A 25,860-nucleotide genomic window follows, 5' to 3' on the forward strand; every position below is an offset into this window, starting at 1 on the left:
TGAATTGCACAGGTGGGAACTTTCCCTGCAATACATCCTACGTTCCTCTAACCCCCCTGGCCTCAACTTTCGTTAGTCACTGTTCTCACCCATCCAGACCCCTCCCTGTTCCCATTCCAGCACTACACAGCCGTCATTTCACCGTCACACCCAGTCTTTTAATTTCTTTTATTTCTCTCCTTTCTGCTACTTACCGCCTCCCCCCTCCGCACCTTCTCTCCTAAAACTGCAACACTTCACTGTCCACCACTCCCACCATACTATCCCCCCCCCCCCCCGCCTCCTCCTTACCCCCACCCAGTCACCACTCCCATTATGCACTGGTGCTGCTGATCGCAGTGTAGTTTAAGCTCTCCGAGACTGCAGATGTGTGTGCAAGTTGCACTTGCGTGAGCGTGTGTGTGCGCTTGTGTATGTGTGTCTACTGCTGACAAAGGCCTTAATGGCCGAAAGCTATGATTCTGGGAATGTTTTTACTGTGCCTATCGCTGCTCAGCATCTCCGCTATATGATGAGTAGCAACTTTCCTTCTCTCGTATTGTTATATTCCCTGGATTTTCCATTGTTTGACAAATGAGAACAAGTCATTCCTTAAGAAAATCATAACTGGTGATGAGACAATGCTCAGGGAAGGTTCTCCAAGACCAAAAAAAGCTTGTGAGGTCAGGTCAGGTAAGGCCAGGTCAAATGTCAAAGTTGTCTTTGACTTTGAAGAATTATTTCATCATGAATTCGTGCCACAGGGACAAACTGTTAATTGATGGTATAATCGCGAGGTGTTGCAATGACTGTAAGACAATGTGAGACGGAAATGGCCTGAAACAAAACAAAATAAATAAATAAATAACTAAATAAATAAAATAAAAAATAAATAAAAAAAATTACTTTGCTGCCTCGTCCTCCATACTCTACAGACCTGGCTCCTGTGGGCGTTTCTTTTATTTCCGAAGCTGAAAATCCCATTGAAAGGACAAAGATTTGCAACGATAGACGAGATAAAAGAAAACTTGTAGATGGCGGTTCACTTGATCCAGCAAGAGGCATATCATAACTGCTTCTGGAAGTGGAAATAGCCTTGGGAGCAGTGTATCAATCGTGGAAGAGAGTATTTTGAAGGAAACCATGCACAATAAGTAAAAGGTAAGCATAGAAAAATGTTATGGACACAGTTTTTGAATTTTCTGAACAGACCTCATACAACCAAAAGACACCCAAAACTAGGTCATCTTCAGAACAGCTGAAGCAGTTGAGACTTGTGAAGACAAAAATGAACAACTCTTGCTACATGGTCAGACCAATGGAATGCTAGACATACCAGGGTTAAACAGAAAAACAAAAACTGAGAACAACTGTCATTACGGTAGTAAGCTTATTGCAGTCCTTACCTGTGGAACACTTACAAAACACTACAAAAGCAAGATACAAGAGGCGTTACAAATGAGGACTACATGCAAGATCGGAGATGGATCGTATCTGCTCCTTTTCATTTACATCTTAAAAATGTTTATTTGAGAAAGGAGTAAACTACTGAATGAAGAAGAAGGAAATGAAGACTGGTTTCTACAGATGATATGGTCATTTTTGCCAACATCAGTTCGGCAATCAGAAAAACATTGTCATTGTTGTCTTCACTTCAATGACGGGTTCGATGCAACTTTCAGTGCTAGTCTACCCTGTGCAAGCGTCTTCATCTCTGCAAAACTGCTACAATGAACATCCGTTTGAACCTAATTACTATATCAAAATCTTGGTCTCCCTCTACAATATTTAGCCCTATATTTCCTTCCATTACCAAATATTCCTTGATACCTGAGGAGGTGTTCTATGAGCCTATTTGTGTCATAAATTTCTTTTCCTCCAATTTGATTCAATACTAATCTGATCCATCCATATAATCTCCAAAAGTCTCCTGTAAGAACAATTTTCAAAAGCCTCTGTTGTCTTCTTGTTTGAACTGCTTATTGTCCATATTTCATTCCCATACATGACTACACTCAAAATAAACACCTTCAGAAGAGACTTTATAACATTTTCATTTATGAGGTGCATTCAAGTTCTAAGGCCTCCGATTTTTTTTTCTCCGGACTGGAAAGAGATAGAAACATGCGCATTGTTTTAAATTGAGGCCGCGTTCATTGTCAATACGTCCCAGAGATGGCAGCACCGTACGGCAGATGGAATTTTACCGCCAGCGGCGAGAATGAGAACTGTTTTAAATACTTAAAATTGCGACGTTTTCCTTACTTGAACAGCGTGCAGTCATTCGTTTTCTGAATTTGTGTGGTGTGAAACCAATTGAAAGTCATTGACAGTTGAAGGAGATATGTGGAGATGGAGTTATGGATGTGTCGAAAGTGCGTTCGTGGGTGCGACAGTTTAATGAAGGCAGAACATCGTGTGACAACAAACCGAAACAACCTCGGGCTCGCACGAGCCGGTCTGACGACACGATCAAGAAAGTGGAGAGAATTGTTTTGGGGGATCGATGAATGACTGTCGAACAGATCACCTCCAGAGTTGGCATTTCTGTGGGTTCTGTGCACACAATCCTGCATGACGACCTGAAAATGGGAAAAGTGTCATCCAGGTGGGTGCCACGAATGCTGACGGACGACCACACGGCTGCCCGTGCGGCATGTTGCCGAGCAATGTTGACGTGCAACAACAGCACGAATGGGACTTTCTTTTCGTCGGTTGTGACAATGGATGAGACGTGGATGCCATTTTTCAATCCAGAAACAAAGCGCCAGTCAGCTTATTGGAAGCACACAGATTCACCGCCACCAAAAAATTTTCGGGTAACCGCCAGTGCTGAAAAAATGATGGTGTCCATGTTCTGGGACAGCGAGGGTGTAATCCTTACCCATTGCATTCCGAAGGGCACTACAGTAACAGGTGCATCCTACGAAAATGTTTTGAAGAACAAATTCCTTCCTGCACTGCAACAAAAACATCCGGGAAGGGCTGCGCGTGTGCTGTTTCACCAAGACAACGCACCCGCACATCGAGCTAACGTTACGCAACAGTTTCTTCGTGATAACAACTTTGAAGTGATTCCTCGTGCTCCCTACTCACCTGACCTGGCTCCTAGTGACTTTTGGCTTTTTCCAACAATGAAAGACACTCTCTGTGGCCGCACATTCACCAGCCGTGCTGCTATTGCCTCGGCGATTTTCCAGTGGTCAAAACAGACTCCTAAAGAAGTCTTAGCCGCTGCCATGGAATCATGGCGTCAGCGTTGTGAAAAATGTGTACGTCTGCAGGGCGACTACGTCGAGAAGTAACGCCAGTTTCATCGATTTTGGGTGAGTAGTTAATTAGAAAAAAAATTGGAGGCCTTAGAACTTGAATGCACCTCGTATATTAAATGTTTTTTAAGAGGTGGAGCCCCTCCATGCCCACACCAGCATGATGACCAACACAAAAGGTCTACTGCCATCTCTGCATAAGGGTTAGTTTCCACTAAAGTGAGGTGTCGCAGGATGTGGGTATTGCGATGTTTGTTTACGTCTGGTCAAGGTTAACCATTAATATGCCTCATAAAATGTTAGTAAACTTCCATTCTTCAGAAGTGATATTCTCGCTGTTCGTAATTGCATTTTATATCCCCTCTACTTAGATTGTCATTTATCTAGCTGATAAAATAGCAAAACTCATCAACTGCTAAGCTGTCATTTACTAATCTAATTCCCTCATCATTTCATTACTCAAATGGTCATGCTCCTCACATTCCACAGTGTGTGTGCTGAACCTGACAGCTCCGAGCCCCACCCTCCTGCCCTTATCTGAGCAGTGGCGGCTGTCACTGCACGTGTTGATTCATTTCAGCTGACCCAGTGAAACCTCTTATCTGGTAACAGACTCGCAAGGCCGTTCCGACAAGCACTGATAAGATACGTGCTACATGTGTCACGCTTCCATTGACTTCGTTGCAGAGCATTCTGAGAATACTCTGCCACTATCATCACCCACACGAAAAAGGGCAAAAGGCAACACAGGGTGAGTCGAGGAAGAATTGCCACCCCTTTTATTTGCTGAATGGTTCAAGATATCAAAATGGCATTTTTATCAAATGATAAAATACAGGAAAAGGAGAGTGGCAAAGCAAGAATGACTGGACAAGAAATGCAAACCCGTAGAGGCATGCATCACCAGGAGAAAGACAGATGCGGACTTTAGGAGACTTATGGAGAAACGAGAAGAAATTGTATGAATATCAACAGCACAGAAGGCAAGCCAGTACTAACCAAAGAAGGGAAAACTGAAAGGTGGAAGGAATACCCACGGTGTCCCTCCAAAAATTGTCAGTATTCAAGGATACAACAGAAACAGTCATTCTAAGCAAAAAAAAGTCTACTAAATGTGGGCTGTAAAATGCATATCATCAAAGCTATGAGTACTCATCTTCAAATTCTTTCAACTGCATGCTCTTCACTTCTCATGTTTTGAGCAGAGGTAGTAATGAACAAAACCAGAAAAATGCCCAGTAAACAAGGACTCTAAAGTGCTTAGCTTAAGAGCTATGAACACTTGTTCATCTTTGCTACTGTGAAAAACACCTCTATTGAGCAAAGGCTCACAGCTCTTCAGGCATGCATAAAAGAGCCTATGTTTTCTAGATTTCTTTTGCTTCAAATGGTAGTTACTGTCGTACCCCTAAATATTGGTAAGTCCTCCTGGGACACCCTGTATAGAGCGCCAATACAAGGGAAATGAAATGAACTTTAAGAAAATATTATACACTACTGGCCATTAAAATTGCTACACCAAGAAGAAATGCAGATGATAAACGGGTATTCATTGGACAAATATATTATACTAGAACTGAAACGTGATTACATTTTCACGCAATTTGGGTGTATAGATCCTCAGAAATCAGTACCCAGAACAACCACCTCTGGCCGTAATAACGTCCTTGATACGCTTGGGCATTAAGTCAAACAGAGCTTGAATGGCGTGTACAGGTACAGCTGCCCATGCAGCTTCAACACTACACCACAGTTCATCAAGAGTAGTGACTGGCGGATTATGATGAGCCAGTTGCTCGGCCACCATTGACCAGACGTTTTCAGTTGGTGAGAGATCTGGAGAATGTGCTGGCCAGGGCAGCAGTCAAACATTTTCTGTATCCAGAAAGACACGTACAGGACTTGCAACATGTGGTCGTACATTATCCTGCTGAAATGTAGGGTTTCGCAGGGATCGAATGAAGGGTAGAGCCACAGGTCGTAACACATCTGAAATGTAACGTCCACTGTTCAAAGTGCCATTAATGCGAACAAGAGGTGACCGAGATGTGTAGCCAATGGCACTACATACCATCATGCCGGGAGATACGCCAGTATGGTGATGACGAATACACGCTTCCAATGTGCGTTCACCGCGATGTCACCAAACACAGATGCCACCATCATGATGCTGTAAACAGAACCTGGATTCATCCGAAAAAATGATGTTTTGCCATTCATGCACCCAGGTTCGTCGTCGAGTACACCATCGCAGGCGCTCCTGTCTGTGATGCAGCGTCAAGGGTAAACGCAGCCATGGTCTCCGAGTTGATAGTCCGTGCTCCTGCAAACATTGTCGAACTGTTCATGCAGATGGTTGTTGTCTTGCAAACGTCCCCATCTGTTGACTCAGGGATCGAGACGTGGCTGCACGATCCGTTACAGCCGTGCAGATAAGATGCCTGTCATCTCGACTGCTAGTGATACGAAGCCATTGGGGTCCAGCACGTATTTCCGTATTACCCTCCTGAACCCACCAATTCCATATTCTGCTAACAGTCACTGGATCTAGACCAACACAAGTAGCAATGTCTTGATACGATAAACAGCAATCGGCTACAATCCGACCTTTATCAAAGTCGGAAACGTGATGGTACACATTTCTTCTCCTTACACGAGGCATCACAACAACGTTTCACCAGGCAATGCCGGTCAACTGCTGTTTGTGTATAAGAAATTGGTTGGAAACTTTCCTCGTGTCAGCACGTTGTAGGTGTTGCTACCGGCGCCAACTTGGTGTGAATGCTCTGAAAAACTAATCATTTGCATATCATAGCATCTTCTCCCTGTCAGTTAAATTTCGCATCTGTAGCACATCATCTTCGTGGTGTAGCAATTTTAATGGTCAGTAGTGTATAAAGGGAAGAGGAAGTAGATGAAGATGAGATGGAAGATGTGATACTGTGAAAGGAATCTGAAAGAGAATTGAAAGACCTGTATTGAAAACAGTCCCCTGGAGAGGAAACATTCCTTCAGAATTACTGAAATTTAAGAAATAGTCAGTCATGACAAAACTATTCCACCTGCACTGCAAGATATATGAAACAGGGAAGTACTATTAGACCTCAAGAAGAAGATAATAACTACAGAACCAAATGCTAATAGTTGCAAATATAGGTGAATTATCAGTTTAACAAATCATGGTTGCAAGGTTCTGTTATGAATTATTTGCAGAGTAATGAAAAAATTAGTAGAGGCCAACCTTACAGGAGATCAGTTTGAGTTCTACAGAAATATAAAAACATATGAGGGAAAAATTACAACAAATTAACTCAGAAATTTTTATAGAAAGTCAAACCTATATTTATGCCATTTGTAGGTTTGGGGGAAAAATCCTTTTACAATGGTGACTCAACTACACTTACTGAAATGTTAATAGCAGCAGGTACAAAAGACAGGGGGTGAAAGTTTTTATACAACTCGTACAGATACCAGAATGCACTTATAAGAGTCGAAGCATATGAAAGGGAAGCAGTGATTAAGAAGGGAATGAGATAGGGCAGGTCCGTGGCCTATATCCAATATTATTCAATCTGTACATTGAGCAGTCAGTAAAGGAAATTAAAGAAAAATTTGTAAACACAATTAAAGTTCAGGGAAAAGAAATAAAAACTTCGAGGTTTGCCGATGACATTGTAATTCTGTCAGAGATGGCAAAGCAGCTGAAATGAATGGATATTATCTTGGAAAGATGAACATCAACAAAAGTAAAACGAGGACAACAGAATACAGTCAAATTAAATTAGGAGATAATGAAGTAATTAGACAAGGAAATGAGAGACTAAACGAAGTCCAAGCATTTTGTTATTTGCACAGCAAATTGACCAATGAGGGTCAAAGCAGAGAGGATATAAAGTGCATACCGGCTACAGCAAGGAAAGTCTTTCTGAAAAAGAGGAACTGGTTAACACCAATATGAATTTAATTGTCAGGAATTCACTTGTGGAGGAATTTGTATGAAATGTTGCTTGGTAGAGAAGTGAACTGCGAACGATAATTTGTTTTTATTGCTTCCTGGATTCAAGTAGGCGATGGCCCCAGATCGAATCCGCCCGGCAGATTAACAACGATGGCCGGTGTGCCGGCCAGCCTGGGTGTGGTTTTTAGGCGGTTTTCCACATCCTCCTAGGTGAACACCAGGCTGGTCCCCATGTCCCGCCTCAGTTACACGACTCGCAGACATTTGAAACACATTCACACTATTTCACGATTCACAACACAAACATGTCCAAAAGAGATCTTTTCCAATGTCTTATAAATTACATCCCATATTATAAAAATCATTGTCTCAAAATCTGCGTACTTTGTTTATTTCCATTCCTTAATATGATATGCATAACCTGCTGGTGCATGACACCAATTTAAAATAAAATCTTCATAGCACAAAAAAAAAAAAAAAAAAAGCTATGAGGCTTGTGTGTTGTGTAAATTCAGGAATATCATGCTGCAACTTTTCTAAAAAGCTTGAAATTATGACATCATAGTGAGTATATCCTTGATGTGCTGTGGAGCAAAAAGCTCCCTTCACTATGAAAGCGATAGTCTATACAATAGCCATAACGCCACATATAAGTATTATTTCTAATGTGAGCTAAACAATGAGTTAACAGCTACAAATAGAAAGCTGTGGAAAATATGCAGCAGTATCTCACATGCTACCTACGTAGACATAACAGCAGTATCAGGGAATATTTCACAAAACACGGTCTCCATAGAAACACCAGAGGGAGGGAGAAATGTGTTTAGAGATCTTGAGAAAGATAAAGGATGGAACTGCTGTGAAAAAAGTCACAATCCCACTCCAAGAAAAAATGAAATCAGAACAAAACAGGGTAAAGTCAAATTCAGGAGAAATACTGACACAGACAGCTAAAGTAATGTCAACACAGAAAACTCTGTCATCCCCAACAGCAACAGTTACAATGACTACAGGAATAAAAGTAGCAGTACAATCTAAGGGGAAGTATACAACGACAAGTAAAGCAGACAACAGAAACATCAGCATCTTCAGAAGAAACAAGAAACCAACGGACAAAACCTCCATCACGTCTGGGTGCCATCCTTTCTAGTGTACCAACAGACGACCACATTTCATCTGAAAACAAAAGCTCCACAGAAAAATCAGAAACAGCATCGTCAGAACGTATCCAGAGTTTGATCATGAGGCCCAGAGAAGAAAAACAGCAAAATTACCATCTGAAACAACAGCAGCAAGCACCCAAAGAATATGACAGTCCAAGAAGCACTACAATACAGACTGAGGACTTTTTATGTCATAATGCCAGAATGGCGAGAGATCCATCCGAAGTAACATGGCCCAGTGTCTTTATTTTTATCTACATCTTCATTTATCCTCTGCAAACCACAGTGAGGTGCATGGCAGAGGGTGCATCCCATTGAACCATTCATTGAGAGTTTCTTTCTGTTCCATTCAAATGTGGAGCATGGGAAGAATGACTAAATGCCTCTGAGTGAGTGGTAATTATTCTTATCTTACCCTCACGATCCCTGTATGACCGATACGTAGGGGGTTGTTATAAATCCCAAGACCAATCATTTAAAGCCAGTTCTTAAAACTTTGTTAATAGACTTTCATGGGACCTAACTCTATGATTTCATGAGCAAGATGTATGAGACAGGCAAAATACCCTCAGAGTTCAAGAAGAATATATTAATTCCAATCCCAAAGAAAGCAAGTGTTGACAGGTGTGAAAATTACCGAACTATCAGTTTAAAAAGTCAGGGCTGCAAAATACTAACACGAATCCTTTACAGACGAATGGAAAAACTAGTAGACGCCGACCTCGGGGAAGATCAGTTTGGATCCTGTAGAAATGTTCGAACACCTACAACTTAGCTTAGAATATAGATTAAGGAAAAGCAAACCTACGTTTCTAGCTTTTGTAGACTTCGAGGAAGTCAGGAAGAGAACACAAGCTTTCAAAATGTGGTGCTGTAGAAGAATGCTTCAGATTGGAGGGGTAGATCATGGAACTAATGAGGTGGTACTGAATAGAGTTGGGGAGAAGAGGAATTTGTGGCACAACTTGACTAGAAGAAGGAATCGGTTGGTAGGACATGTTCTGAGGCATCAAGGGATCATCAATTTAGTACTGGAGGGAAGTGTGGAGGGTAAAAATCATAGAGGGAGACCAAGGCATGAATACACTTAATAGATTCAGAAAGATGTAGGTTGCAGTAGTTACTCGGTGATAAAGCTTGCGCAGGATAGAGAAGCATGGAGAGCTGCAGCAAACCAGTCTCTGGACTGAAGACCACCACCACCACCACCACCACCACCACCACCACCAACAACAACAACAACAACATGGGATAGTTTACATCTGTCTCCAAGAGTCTTCCAGTTCAGTTCTCTGTGACACTCTCCCATGGATTAAACAAAACTTTGACCATTCGTGCTGCCTTTCTCTGTATACGTTCAATATCCCGTTAGTTCTATCTGGTATGGGTCCCGCAAACGTGAGTAATATTCTACGATGGGTCGCATGAGTGATTTGCAAGCAAACTCTTTAGTAGACTGACGACACTTCACCAGTATTCTACCAACAAACCAAAGTCTACCACTAGCTTTACCCATGACTGAACCTATGTGATCACTCCATTTCATATCCCTACAAAGTGCTACACCCAGCTATTTGTATGAGTCTGTTGCTTCCAACAATGACTCACTGATATTATATCATAGGATACTACATTTTTTTCCATTTTGTCAAGTGCAAAATTTTACATTTCTGAACATTTTGAGCAAGTTGCCAATCTCTACACCACACTGAAATCTTATCAAGGACTGACTGAATATTTATGCAGCTCCTCTCAAATAGCACTTCATTATAGATAACTGCATTATCTGCAAAAAGCCTGATTTTACGATTAATATTGTCTGCAAGGCCATTAATATACAACATGAACAGCGAGGATCCCACACACTTCCCTGGGACACACCCAAAGTTACTTCTACATCTGACAATGACCCTCCATTGAAGATAACATGCTGAGTCCTCCCTACCAGAAAGGCATCAACCCAGTCACAAATTTCACTTGATACCCCATATGATAGTACTTTTGACAAAAAGCATAGATGCGGTACTGAGTCAAATGCTTTATGGGAATCAAGAAACACTGCATCTACACAGTTGCCTTATCCAAAGCTTTCAGGAGGTCGTGTGAGAACAGTGGGAGCTGGATTTCCCACGATCGATGTTCTCGAAAATCATGCTGGTTGGCACTAATGAGGTCACTTTGTTTAAGCTACTTCATTATGTTTGAGCTCAGAACATGTTCTAAGAGTCTACAACAAATTGACAAGGACATAGGATGATAGTTTTGTTTATCACTTCTACTACACTTCTTGTAGACGGTTGTGAGCTGTGCCTCTTTCTAAGAACTGGGCACAGTTTTGTGATCGAGGGGTCTATGACAGATTATAGTGAGAAGATGGGCTAACAACCACAAATGCAATATAGAATCTGACAGGGATTCCATTGGGGTCTGGAGCTTTGTTCAATTTTAACAATTTCAGCTGTTTCTCAACACCATTGACACTAATACTATTTCATTCATCTTTACAGTGGTGCAAGGATTAAATTGGGTTTTCCTTTGTAAAGGAACATTTGAAAACTGAGTTCAGCACTGCAGCTTTTGTTTTGCTACACTCCGTTTCAGTTCCAGTCTCACTCACTAGGGACGAGGCACTAACTTTTTCACTGTTGCCAGCATTCTCAAAAATTTTCGAAAAAGTAATGTACAGTCGTCTTTATAACCATCTTATCTCAAATAACATACTGTCAAAGTCACAGTTTGGATTTCTTAAAGGTTCTGATATTGAGAAGGCTATCTACACTTACAGTGAAAATGTGCTTAATTCATTAGACAAAAAATTGCAGGCAACTGGTATATTTTGTGATCTGTCAAAGGCATTTGACTGTGTAAATCACAATATCCTTTTAAGTAAACTATAATATTATAGTGTAATGGGAAATGCTGCAAAATGGTTCAAATCTTATATCTCTGGCAGGAAACAAGGGTGTTATTAGCAAAGAGACATGTATCAAGCTATCAGGCATCATCCAACTGGGAACTAATTACATGTGGGGTCCCATGAGGTTCCATTTTGGGGCCCTTACTTTTTCTTGTGTATATCAATGACCTTTCATCAGTAACATTACCAGATACCAAGTTTGTTTTGTTTGCCAATGATACAAACATTGCAATAAATAGCAAATCAAGTGTAGTCTTAGAAAGATCAGCCAATAAAATATTTGTGGACATTAATCACTGGTTCCTAGCCAATTCTTTGTCACTAAACTTTGAAAAAACACACTACATGCAGTTCAGAACTTGTAAGGGGTGTCCCACGAGTATATGTCTAACATATGATGACAAGAAGATAGAAGAAGTGGACAGTGTTAAATTCTTGGGATTTCAGCTTGATAATAAATTCAACTGGGAGGAGCACACCACAGAACTGCTGAAGCGTCTTAACAAATCTCTGTTTGCAATGCGAATTTTGTCAGACATAGGGGATATAAAAATGAAAAAGCTGGCATACTATGCTTACTTTCATTCCATAATGTCATATGGGATTATTTTTTGGGGTAATTCATCAAGCCAAGCTAAAGTTTTCCGGGCACAAAAACATGCAGTAAGAGTTATATGTCGTGTGAACTCAAGAACATCCTGCAGATGCCTGTTTAGGGAACTAGGGATACGAACTACTGCTTCCCAATATATTTATTCCTTAATGAAATTTGTCATTAAAAGTATATCACTTTTTCAAACCAACAGCTCAATTCATGGAATCAATACTAGAAATAAGAATAATCTTCACAAGGATTTAAAGTCACTTAGTCTTGTACAAAAAGATGTGCATTATTCAGGAACACCCATTTTCAATAACTTGGCAGCAGGCATAGAAAGCTTAACAACCAATGAAATTCAGTTTAAGAGAAGCCTAAAGGATTTATTGGTGGCCAACTCCTTCTACTCCATTGCTGAATTTCTTAGTAAAACCAACTGATTTGTATATAAGTACAACATGACTTCTGCACAATTTCAGTGCAGTAATGTGTTCATTGAAAATTTGTGTGTGTGTGTAAGTATAATCTAACTTCTGCACCATTTCAGTGCAGTAATGTGTTCATTGTAAATAAGTATTACAATAGTTGTACTACATGTTTATTACCTTATAAATAAATAAAAACTTTTTTATTTTAAATTCAGTGCATTAGTATTTGTAAAATGACTCTTAGTGTTCATTAAAAAATGACGATCATTCCACTTGGGACCTGTGGACTGGTACATTACTTTACTTGTTTTAGTTGTAAATATTTGTTGTGTATTGTTGTTTTTCTGACATGTTCCACATCCTGGAGGACCTCCTCACTACGGATCAATTGGAATGAAAGTTAATCTAATCTAATCTAATCTTTGATGCCACTAACAGCCTTTACATAAGACCAGAATTTCTTTGGATTTTGTGAAATGACATTTGACAATGTTCTGCTATGGTAGTCATTGAAGGCATCACAAATTGCTCTCTTGACAGCCAAATGTGTTTCATTCAGCATCTCTCTATCTATAGCCCTACACTTTGTTTTACACCCATTAAGCAGTAAGCTCAGTTTCTTTAGAAGTTTCTGTACAGTGACTGTATACAATGGAGGTTTCCTTCTATTACGAACTGTCCAACTGGGTACATATCTATCCAGTGCATGGTCAACTATTTTTTGAACTTGAGCCATACTTCCTCTACATGCTCCTGACCTGTGCTGAAAGTTTCAAGTTCCTCATTGAGACAAGATGTTACTGATTTTTTATCTAGTTTACCGAACATATATATCTTTCTGCTTTATAAGAAGTCTCCCTTCTCCATAAAGAACCGTCTCTCTATTGTGTGTTGAAAGAAATCGCATTCGCCTCAATGGGTCCAAATGCTAACAGATATAAAGGACTTACTGAGCTACAAATCAATGCATGCACAATTAGCAATAAGACAAGAGAATTAGAACATTACCATTGAAGTAAGAAATTCGATGTAGTTTGTACATCAGAATGCTGGCTAACTGTATCTGAAATAGACATTTTTGTTCCTAAAGAATAAGTTGTTTCCATCATTACATATAGGAAGAAAAAATGGTCGAGTTGTAATTTTCATCAAAGACAGTCTGAAATTCACAGAGTTTATGAAAGTCAAATTTCTCCCACATTGATAGTGAGTTCAACTTCATAAAGCTGACAAAGCAGAATATGGTGGTTCTACGTCTTTATAAGTCTCCGAATGAAGTTGTAGAAATAGTCTTCAATAATTTTAAACTTTTGAAAAAAGTATTAAAGAGTAAAGGAAAAAAAATCACTTTTTGCAGTCACCTCAAAACAGTAACTTGGGAAATACGGAAGCGTCCGATCCCACCCGTCTGCTTTGACCCATGACATCACAAATATGGCGGAAACAAAAACAAACACACACACTTTCCACAAGAAGCCTAATGACACTAACGGGACAAGCGTGGGAAATGGGGTGTTTTGGGTGGGGGGCAAACTAAATATAAACAAATTTAGACGCCTTGCATAGCTACAACGTGTAAGTGAAGACAGCCATACATTAATACCCACCCACCTCCCCAGGGGTCGTAACCCCTGCAACCCATAGAAGATAAAGATGCTTCAGTAGCTGATTAGTGTTTTTTGTCTTTAAAAAAAAAAAAAAAAATCTCACGGGATAGAACGAACAGATCAGAAAGATAAATATAATAAACTAAAACAGAAATTCGAGGAAACATAACTACAATAAGTAATAAGTGTTTTTAAATTAAAAAAAAGAAAAAAAAAGTCTCACGAGATAGAATGAACAGATCAGAAAAGTAAATAAAATAAGATAAAACAGAACTGGAGACAGCCACACTCAAACCAAACTCCGCGCCGTCATGACGTCACACACGAAAACACCCGTACGTCGCGGGTCAAAGCAGACGCGTGGGATCGGACGCTTCTGTCGACCCGTAACTTGATTTACTCCGACAAGCATGAATCAAGATCTTTTTTCAATATCTTAAGGTCATTAAATTTACTCTTTGCAAACAGAAATGCTATTCGTAAAGAAGTCTGCTCAGATAATAGTACTGTTAACATCTCTACTGAGGTCTTTATTATTAGTCGTGCGATGGATATTTCTCTGACATGAACAACTAACCCTCACATTCCACAGTAAATTGTCATGTAATGTCTGTAATACCACCCGTGAAGAAAATGGAGTGACTTGGGTGAGAGATCAGAAAGATAAGTGTGAATTTGTTTGCTAATAGACTAAGTTATATAAAACAGGATTTCTTCTATGAAACAATGAAAACTCCAAGTTGGAATATCAACAACAGAAGGAAAAGATAGATTGCAACTTATCGTGCCGATGACTCTTTAGGTTGCAGACAGGATCAATTAAAAAGACACTTATACATTAGCTTCCAGTCACAGCCTTCATCAGAAAAAGGAACACGCACCATTCAATTACACAAGCAAGCACACCTCAAGAACACAAGTGACAGCTGGATTCTGGTTAGAGCTACCACAGTTGGCGGTCACGTGTGCATGAGGTGCACGAGGGCTGGGGCCAAAAGCTAATGAGTATGTGTCTAAACTGTGCCTGTCCGCAACTTAATGTGTCATCTTTACAGTAAGTAGCAATATACGTTTTCTTTACATTATTCATTTTTTGGATGAGAAATTGACTGGAAAAACTAATATCAAAACTATGTTTGGTAGATTCTTTAGCAAATACATAGATGTATGGTACACTTGTTCACTTAATTCCTAAGATAAACATAAAACACAGTTACAAAACTGTTTGACTAATGAACTTTAAAGTGCTAGGGAACAAATGTTGTCACTGCAAAGAATGAATGACAATAACTGTAAGATACACACTAAATGTGCTAATATAGATTATAGGATGTATCGGAAATACGATTTATTTTGTAAAACTAAACTTCTTCGTGCAAAAAAGTTATTTTATGAAAGTTTTATAGTAACTGTTTCAAACAAGTGCAAAATGACATGGCAGATTATCACAGAAGAACACAATCACACCCACATACAAGAAGTGTCACTTGAGTCAGATCAGTCGCGCAACTTCTTTGGTGAAAGAAGCAAGATGAATAAGGTATCTGACACTAGCACGAAGAGAGGTGAAGTATGCTAGTACTAACATTTTCAGCCCTCTACCATACACTATCAATTGTATGAGACACAATAAATCTTTATTTAAATATGATTTATGAAAGTATGTGTGTTAAAGGAAAGTTGTTGCAGAATATAAATACAGGACTATTCTCCAAAAATGCAGAAACATCGAGTTGTTGGTAGGCACAAACAAAAGAACGAACTAGAATACATAATTACACATGCGTGCGCTGCCCCCCCCCCCCCCCAAGCATATGCACCCTTATGTCTCTATGTGGTGCCACCTAAACTGACAGCGCAAACAATAGTTGGCAGATGGTGTCCGGTTGGGTGGCTATAAGGAGAGGGGGGGGTCGACAGAAGCGTCCGATCCCACGCGTCGGCTTTGACCCGTGACGTAAGGGTGTTGTCGTGTGTGACGTCATGACGGCGCGGAGTTTGGTTCGAGTGTGGCTGTCTCCAGTTCTGTTTTATCTTATTTTATTTACTTTTCTGATCTGTTCGTTCTATCTCGTGAGATTTTTTTTTTTTTTAAATTTAAAAACGCTTATTACTTATTTTAATTATCTGTTTCCTCCAATTTCTGTTTTAGTTTATTATATTTATCTTTCTGATCTGTTCGTTCTATCGCATGAGATTTTTTTTTTAAAAAGACAAAAAACACTAATTAGCTACTGAAGGATCTTTATCTTCTATGGGTTGCAGGGGTTACGACCCCTGGGGAGGTGGGTGGGTATTCATGCATGGCTGTCTTCACTTACACGTTGTAGCTACGCAAGGCGTCTAAATTTGTTTATATTTAGTTTGCCCCCCCCCCCCACCCAAAACACCCCATTTCCTGCGCTTGTCCCGTTAGTGTCATTAGGCTTCTTGTGGAAAGTAGGTGTGTTTGTTTTTGTTTCCGCCATATTTGTGACGTCATGGGTCAAAGCAGACGGGCGGGATCGGACACTTCCGTATTTCCGGAGAGGGAATAGGGGTGGGTGGCTAGCGGCTCGGCGGAAGGTCAAATTTCCAGCTAGGAATGCGAGAGGGTGGGATGGAAGATACAGCTGTCGTGGCCAGTGGAAAGCGGCACACGCTGAATGCGATGTGAGGATGTGAACTGTGAGGGGGTGACAGTTGGAGGAAGGGGGACAGTCAGATGGTGCGTGCGGAGACAGTGGATTACCTGAGACTGATGCCAGGGCGATTACGTGAGTGGAGAATGTGCTATAGGAATAACTCCCACATGTTTAGTTCAGAGAAGCTAGGGGTGGAGGGAGGGATCCAGTTGGCTCAGGTTGTGAAGTAGCCACTGAAACTAAACAGGATGTTCCAATGGTTGGTCAACTATGTTCTTAACAACAGTTAGGCGGCGGCTGTTCATCCTGGTGCTCCACTGATTGGTAGTCATTCCAATATAAAAGGCTGCGCAGTATTTGCAGCAGAGTTGGTATATGATATGGCTGGCCCTGCCTCTGATGGAGTCATAAGCCGGGTCGACAGAAGTGTCCGATCCCACGCGTCGGCTTTGACCAGTAACATAAGGGTGTTGTCGTGTGAGACGTCATGATGGCGCGGAGTTTGGTTTGTGAGTGTGGCGTGTTTGTAGAAGTCGTCGTGTTGTGGTTTGTTGTGCTCTCTGGTGGTACATTCAGGGTTTTCGTTTGTGTGGTGTATTGGGCTTAGTTTGCTTTTGCTCATTATCTAGAATTGTTCGAGTGTCAGCTGTGTTTGTAGTGGAATATGTTTCAGTGAGTTAACGATCTTGTGTGAATGTTAATTTAGTGTTGTTCGCTGTACGTCGTGTGGTAATTTTAATAAGATTAATTGGTTGTTGTTTTTGTTCAGGAATGGATGTGACGGATAAAATTAACAGTGCACAGGTCAAGGGAAGTGTTCGATCCCAATGTGTGGCTGCGTATGTTGGTATTGGTATCGGGAGATGTTTTTGAGCTATATAGGCCAAAGGAAGTGTTTGATCCTAATTTATGGGATCGGGAGCTGCTGTTGAGCTATATAGGTCAAGGGAAGTGTCCGATTCCAGATGATATAGTGTTTAGTGGCATTTGGGCAGTTTTGTGATGTCAGTTTTTTCGTCGTTTTGTGTGGTTTTGTATGGGGTTGGGTGTCTAAATTTGTTTATGTTTAGTTTGCCCCCACCCAAAAACACCCCATTCCCCGCACTTGTCCCGTTAGTGTCATTAGGCTTTTTGTGGAAAGTGTTTGTTTGTTTTTCGATGCATTTTCGCCTTAATAATGTGTATGTAATGACTTTATATGTGCCACATTGGAATTGTGGTTTATGGTCGTTTCCGCCATATTTGTGACGTCACGGGTCAAAGCAGACGGGCGGGATCGGACGCTTCCGTATTTCCCATAAGCCTGGTCAGGACTGGAGTTGGAGGTGCTGGGTGTGTGTGGATCGGTCAGTTCTCACACCTTGGTCTGCCACAGGGATAGGGCAATGGAATACCACTTTAGGAGAGGGTGGGAAAGGTCTCGAGTACAATGTCTCTCATTCCAGGGCAGGACGAGAGATAATCAAAGCCCTGGTAAAGGAAGTTTAGTTGTCACAGTGCGGAGTGATATTGGGTGACGAGGGGGGCACTCCTATGTAACTGATTCTTGAGGGAAGGTTGGGGGGGGTGTGAGAAAATGACACAGAAAACCTGTTTGTGGACTACGTTTGAGGGGTACTGTCTGCCTGTAAAGGCCTTCGTGAGGTCTTCAGCATTCTAGGCAAGGGAGTTCTCGTCACTGCAGATACGTTGTTCACGGTTCACTAGGCTGTATGGGAGAGACTTCTGCCGAAATGCAGGTACTGTTGGTGGTTAGTGGGTTTAATGTGAAAAGAGGTGTGGAAGTCTATGCCCGGGAAGGTGGTGTGTTGGGCAGGAGGGGAGGCCAGGTGAAGCGGATGGGAGAAAAGGTGTTCGGATTGTGAAGATACCACCAATGAATCCTTTCCTGCTCCTTGTGTACATGAATGATATAGACACATCTCACAGCTATTAAACCTATGCAGATGATAGATCTCTGTTATTTGTTGAAAAACACATAGATGAATTAACACTGGTTGCAGCTGAGGCACTACATCAAATAATTACTTATTTTCAGGATCAACGTTTGAAGGTAAATATCAGCATATCACAGTTATTGCATTTAAACCAGTCTGTGTCAGTAATCTACACGGGATTTAAGCAGTAGATACAGAAGACTGTACATTTCTTGCTATTTACACAAAAACCTATGTAGGTAAACCATATCAATTTTATATCTAATAAAATTGGGAGTTCAGTACATCTAATTATCCAGGTATCAGAAGTACTTTCCGATCAGATATTAAAACCAAATGGGTCGACAGAAGCGTCCGATCCCACGCGTCGGCTTTGACCCGTGACGTAAGGGTGTTGTGTGTGACGTCATGACGGCGCGGAGTTTGGTTTGAGTGTGGCTGTCTCCAGTTCTGTTTTATCTTATTTTGTTTACTTTTCTGATCTGTTCGTTTTATCTCGTGAGGGTTTTTTTTTTTTTTTTAATTTAAAAACGCTTATTACTTATTTTAATTATCTGTTTCCTCCAATTTCTGTTTTAGTTTATTATATTTATCTTTCTGATCTGTTCGTTCTATCCCATGAGATTTTTTTTTAAAAAAGACAAAAAAAAAAAAAACACTAATCAGCTACTGAAGCATCTTTATCTTCTATGGGTTGCAAGGGTTACGACCCCTGGGAAGGTGGGTGGGTATTCATGCATGGCTGTCTTCACTTACACGTTGTAGCTACGCAAGGCGTCTAAATTTGTTTATATTTAGTTTGCCGCCCCCCCCCCCCCCACCCAAAACAACCCATTTCCTGCGCTTGTCCCGTTAGTGTCATTAGGCTTCTTGTGGAAAGTGTGTGTGTTTGTTTTTGTTTCCGCCACATTTGTGCCGTCATGGGTCAAAGCAAACGGGCGGGATCGGACGCTTCCGTATTTCCAACCAAATTATTATGGGACAGCTATTGCACAGATTAATTATGGGACAGATAAGTGGGGCTGTGTTGCTAACGTAAATGTGAACGATGTATTAATCCCGCAGAAAAGAGCAATCAGGATTATCCGTAGAATACGGTCACAGAGATCCTGCAGGGAAATCTCTGTAGCCCTACATGATAAATATCTCACCATCTACCCACTGCATATTTAAAAATTAATCATGTTTTTTGTGACACACAAAAGCAAATCAACCAGGTGCCCCGATATGCATGTCTACAATACATGAAGGAAACAATACATGAAGGAAAGACTGCTGCTACAGACAAAGAACTACACTAAAAACAACAGACCATAGTCCATGCATTAACAGCCAGATATGGTATAACAAACTGCCAAGCTCTATAAGCCGTGACAAAGGGAACTTACTCAAAGTGAAACTGAAATCATTCTTGATTGATAACTGCTTATACTCACTGAGTAAATATTAATATTAAACTGAATTGAAATCTCTATATATTTTGTTATGTAAAATCTGGTCATTTGTAATAATTACGATGTAACATCCAATTGTGCTGTCTTTACTAAGTACAATGATACCTCACATATATAACTGCTCTCTGTGCAAAACTTGTAAATTATGTTTTCTTACTAGTACACATATTTGTGTTACATGTAGGCCTGTATGTAATCACTTATGTATATATAAAATGCATCTACTCCATTTCCACGAAACTGGTTAGGCTATTCTGCAATTATTGCCACAGTGTTGAAAATACCATTTAATGTATCTATCTGTTACAATATAACTAGGAAATAAGATACTACTATTAGCATGATATTATTAGGCCTAAATGAAACATGATATTGTTATTACTTTTTTATGCTGAGATTATTATTACTGATATTAATATGATCGCTTGCATAATATCTGTGTGGCACACTCACAGTTTCAACCCATCAAATACGTATACAAATAATATACATACAAAAAAAGAAAATGTTCACTAGAGATGAGTCATTGCCACAAAATGCTTACCTAAAACTGTGGGGTCGCCCTGCAAGTACGACAAGATGTACTTGTTGAGGAAGAGTGTGCAACCACTGAAGAAATACCACAGGACAAGGAAGAACATGGCCCGGGCATTCAAGAGGCCCGGGGGATCACGAAGGCCGTGTGGGGGCGGAGTGTCCTCGGGCAGGAGACTCGCTGTGGGTGAAGCGTGTGGGAGGAGGGCAGGCGAATCACTGCCACTTTCATCATCTTCACTGCCGTGGTAGCCGTGGTGATGGTGGTGGTGGTGGTGGTTCTTCATTTTGAAGCCCTGAGAACTCACAGGTCAGTTCACACTTAGCAAGACAACACCAACACTGAGAAAATCTTCCACGTTTTGCTCCGACACACTGCGCTTAAAAGAAACTGGTGATTTGTCAGTCTCAATCGGCACAATACCAATGCCAGAAACAAACAAACACTGAGCACTGTGTTTTTCACACCACTGTCTTCCACAAAACTGCTAGGCACAAAAAAATATAACAGCGTCACTCTGCCAGAGTTACTCGAAACTCTTCAGCCACTGAAATATCACAGCACCATTTGTAATAGTTTATTTTCTAACACAAAATACACTAGTATTCTCGGTCAAGTCATCTACGTGGCAATGTTCACAAACGTTTCTCTCATAACACAAGTTTCCGCACTGTACAACTCACATACTTAATATTCTTCACTCAAAAACCGATTAAAAATGAAATAAGTGACTCTCTGTACAAGTGTTGCAACTCCCAATTTAATGAACAGTCAAATGTCTCCCTAATAGGTTTCATGCCTTACACCAGCAGGTGAATTAGATAACAGCCTTGTTTAGGGGAACTATACAATCTTACCCTTGGGACAGATGCTGACTAAAAAGAATAAACACAAAATGTACACGAGAAATTATCTCTAAATGGGGAGCAGTTTTCATCCTATTTCGTGAAATCATTAAAGTACAACAGCAGACATTCAAAGAATTTGATGTTAAATTGTATGTGTGTGTATTCTTCGAACAGAGGTTAACAACTTCAGTTCGAATCCTCCACTCTGTCAATTATGATAATGGAATGTATCATAGTATTCTTCCTGTCCATTTTTTATATGTTCTGCAGAAAACTATTAAATACACACATCTATAAGTGAATGTGAAGATATTGCAATAAATTATCTTTAAACACTGTATGACTAGTAAACTATCAGCACCTATTCTCAAATTTTCTCTTCATATCTTAAATGATAAGGAATGGATACTGTATGTTACTGTCTGTCAAAGAAAAATACTGTTGATAGATTTCATGACATCAACTGAGGAACTTATGTCAATTTAAATTAAAAAGAAGTTCAGTTTATAACGTTATTTCAGCAAGTAAAGAGAACAGCATCAGAGAGATAAGACTTCTAATTTGAGCAACCCTTATACAGACTATTACCATGAACTGTATCAGAATCACATATGTAGACGGCTATGTCGTGTAACTCAACATACAGCAATGTAACCTAAGTTATTTTCGCAACACCATTACACTGCACACAATTTTAAAGAGTCTCTAAACTGATGTACGAACGCTGCCATGTCAGAAAGGATGAAGATTACTGATTCCAGAGTCCGAGAAGATTTGATGACAGGCCTGAATCTTCATTGTCACAATAATTCTATCCGTTCAGCGCAACACGTCGGCATAACACGGTAACAGTAAACCTCCTTGACGTGCCAACGCATCATCGCTCACACGGGCGTCCACGCCGGCTCGACAGCGAGATTTGCACAATTACACCCGTCACATACTTATCAAGGCCTCTCACTTAGTCACTTTCGCTGGCTACACAAAACAACACAGCCTCAGTTTATCATAACTTCTTTGGTATTTACTGCCGCCATGTTTCGTGTTTCCGCTCACAGCCGGCAGATAGCAGAAATAGGCCGATTCCAGGTGCGCAATCTATAAAAAACATAAATCTCCGTCCATCTGTATGTCCAACAGCAGTAAGCGAATGCCATATGCCAGGTGGCTGAAAACCGCGTTTTGAAGAGGAAGGGTTTTTTTCATTACTACAATAGTACTACTACATTCCTTGTGACAACTTAGGAAGCACTTATCGTAAGTCAGTAAGTTGATGACATACTTTCCTTCAAACTATAATGATTTTTGTATGAATTCGCTCATTAGATCCTTATGGACCTATAAGCTATTCTAATGGCAAATGGAAAAATATTTTCTAAATCACAAATACATGGTTCTTATTTGAACCTAAAAATCAGTCAGACGTAGTTACACTCACTGTTCTTGGCGACATTCTTATCTGTCCAAACTGGAATAAATTATTAATATACTGGAATAAATGTGTTGTTTCATTACAGCGCAAAATTATTAATATACTGGAATAAATGTGTTGTTTCATTACAGCGCAAATAAAAATTGTTCCCATGCCGGGAATCGAACCCGGGCCTGCTGGGTGAAAGCCAGCTATCCTAGCCACTAGACCACATGGGATGACAGTTGCGATTGCCTTGATAGATATAAAACACATGTGTACTACCCAGTGGTCCATTGTAAATTGAATGCGATGTATCGTATTCTTTTGTCAGATGTTCCAGCTTACATTAAAATGGATTCATCAGGAAAGTTTTGGGTCTTGTAGTGAAAGAGATCTGGGAAACGCTGTTTCTATTGTTTGCCATGGGCAGCACAATAGACAGAAATCTCTCCATCGACATGTTCTGGATACTGCTGAACGACATGGAAACTAGCGAATTAATCACGAAAATTTAAAAAGCTCCGAGACAACTATAAATATCTGTAAATAAAGCTACAGCCCTACTACATGGTGGTTACAGGGAATAAGTTACAAACACCAAAAACGAACACCATTCCTATATTTCTGTTTAAACACCAGTATGACAATAAAGTACAGCAGAATTACACCCTGGGGATAAATTTAGGGATTTTGTTCCAAAATTACTTCAAATGGCATACATACAGTATATAAGCAAAATAAATGCCACACTGAATAAAATACGTTGCAGTACGTTTGCTTTCTGGCAAAACAAGTTTTCATGCTGTCCGAATAGCCAATTTTTAAAAAAAGCATAGTTTGACCAATTCCACGGTATCCGTCGGAACGGAGTGACACACATGTCCGGACCGTGTCCGTACCGAGACACGTCTGAGTATCGGCCGTCACCCGGACAACGAAATACGTCATTAAAACAAATGTAGCGGGCCCCGCTTGACCGGGCCGTGCACGGGGAACGTCAACGGGCCGGGGCCGGGCCGGACGGGATTCGCCGTGTTTAATTTTTCACGTGACGGACACGGCCTGACGGTGGAATTGTCTTGTGAGCTGTGCAACTGCGCAAGATTGGTTGGTTTGGGGGATGAAAGGGACCAGACTGAACTGCGCAAGACTGTTCTGTGTACAAAACATGGATGTGGAACGACTAATAGAAGAAGTTCGTAAGTTTCCTGTTCTTTACGATCAGGGAAGTGAAAACTACAGGAATATCGAGTATAAAAATTGGAAGACAATTGCAACAGATCTACAAGCCAAAGGTAAGATAAAAACTGTACAAGCTTTAATACCAGAAAGATATTTATTTACGTTTTATTTTACAAACAGATGTTTGGTTTATGTCATCGTTATATCGCCAGTGCGACATGTTCTTGCCATTCCACAGTCACTTGTGGAGAATTCAGGAATTTTTTTGAGTTGTTCTCGTACAGCAAATGCAGCATCTGTTGATCTACCACAAATTCGAGGTAGGTTTGGAAGATTTGATGATCTTCCGGAACCCTCAGCAGTTTCCTTCTGATCCATCCTCTGTTCGGGCACCCTATAACCTTCCATTTTTCGAATAAAGTTGTGCAGTACACACGCAGCCGTCACAATCATTGTATTAGGATCTCCCTGAAGGATTCTTCTAAATATTCGAAATTTCTGTTGCAATATACCGAATGCATTTTCGGATATTCTTCTTGCCCGACTCAAACGATAATTAAATATAGCCTTGTCATTTGTTAAGTTCCTGCCATGATATGGTCACATCAAGTATGTTTTGAGAGGAAAAGCTTCATCGCCTACAATTACCATTGGAAGTTCAACATCAGTTCCGGGTAAAGTTTTACTCTTTGGGACGCTAAGCGTATTGTTTTCCAATGACTTTCCAAGGTTTGAATTTACTAGAATGCCTCCATCAGAGTTTTTTCCGTACGCTCCCACGTCTATTGCAATAAAATTATAACATGGGTCAACCAGAGCAAGAAGGACAATGGAATATGTCTTTTTGAAATTCCAATAGAGACTTCCTGTGTTGTTTGGAGCCTGTATTGTTACGTGCTTTACATCTAAAGATCCAATGCAGTTTGGAAACTGCCATTTTGTCCAAAACTCCTCAGCTATAGCATTCCATTTTTCTTCATTTGGCACAGGCATCACCTCTTCTAACAATAAATCGATAACTGCTCTGGAGGTGTCTTGGACGATAGCTCCAACTGTGGATTTTCCCAACCTGTAGCTGAAGGAAATAGTTTTAAAGGAATCTCTGGTAGCAAGGAACCTGAAAAAAATTGAACTGTATAAGATGAGAAATACTGTATAATCTATACAATATTTGCAGCATTTTAAACCTTGTAATATGAATACACGATTTAAAATATTTTTGCTACAGGTGGAATAGAGGAATGCAAAAAAAAAAAATTAAAAAAATGGGCATCTGTTCGTGACCAACTAAGGAAGACCGTGCAGAAAAGGAAAACTGTTCCAGGACAAGCTGCTGTTCATCAACATAAATATAAGTATGAAAATCTCTTGAAGTTCCTGCTACCTTACATGGTCGAACGAGAAACAGTTTCCAATGTTCCTTACACGCAAGACAATAATGAGCATAAACAAGAATCAAATACAGATTTCCAATAGGAGCAGTCTATTGTTGAAAACGAAAAAGAGTCTACACAAGAAGACATTGCAGATGAAGAATGGATCATTAAAACCCAGGGTAGTGAAACAGAGAATTTGATAGAGCGCACTCAGCATTCCCAGACGTCCTCAGCTCATTCGTCCGTCACTTCAAATAAGAACACGTTTGTGAAACCACCACTGAAACGAAAATTTCAGCGTGAGGTTAAACCACAAGAATCTACATCAAGCCAGCTCATGGCTTACATTTTGGCAGAAAAAAAGCTGAAAAACAGATAGAAATACAAAACCCAGTTGATGCTTTATTGGCTGGTATAGCACCAGCCCTAAAATCGTTGCATCCACTACTTTTTCAGCAAGCTAAAAGTAGGATTTTTTCAATTGTACAGGACTTTGAACTGAAGCAACTCATGAATGACGTATCAGTCCATCAATTCACTCCATCATCCTCCAATTCCTCGGCAAAATCTG

General features: G+C 40.3%; 1 protein-coding gene and 1 non-coding gene across 3 annotated transcripts in view; both read right to left on the minus strand.

Moving 5' to 3' along the window:
* LOC126108115 (solute carrier family 35 member E2A-like) overlaps positions 1-22,354 on the minus strand; it is a 144,732-nt gene extending 122,378 nt beyond the window's left edge. For both annotated transcript variants that reach the window (XM_049913346.1, XM_049913345.1), the window contains exon 1: positions 20,479-22,354. In XM_049913346.1, the coding sequence (XP_049769303.1) occupies positions 20,479-20,755 (277 nt within the window). In that variant the 5' untranslated portion in view covers positions 20,756-22,354. The remainder of the gene's footprint in view (positions 1-20,478) is intronic.
* Positions 22,355-22,895: 541 nt separating this feature from the next.
* Trnae-uuc (transfer RNA glutamic acid (anticodon UUC)) lies at positions 22,896-22,967 on the minus strand. The gene has a single exon. It is a non-coding gene; the product is annotated as a tRNA-Glu (tRNA).
* Between the last annotated feature and the right edge of the window lie 2,893 nt (positions 22,968-25,860).

This window comes from Schistocerca cancellata, chromosome 11 (assembly GCF_023864275.1).
Source record: "Schistocerca cancellata isolate TAMUIC-IGC-003103 chromosome 11, iqSchCanc2.1, whole genome shotgun sequence".
Taxonomy (NCBI): domain Eukaryota; kingdom Metazoa; phylum Arthropoda; class Insecta; order Orthoptera; family Acrididae; genus Schistocerca; species Schistocerca cancellata.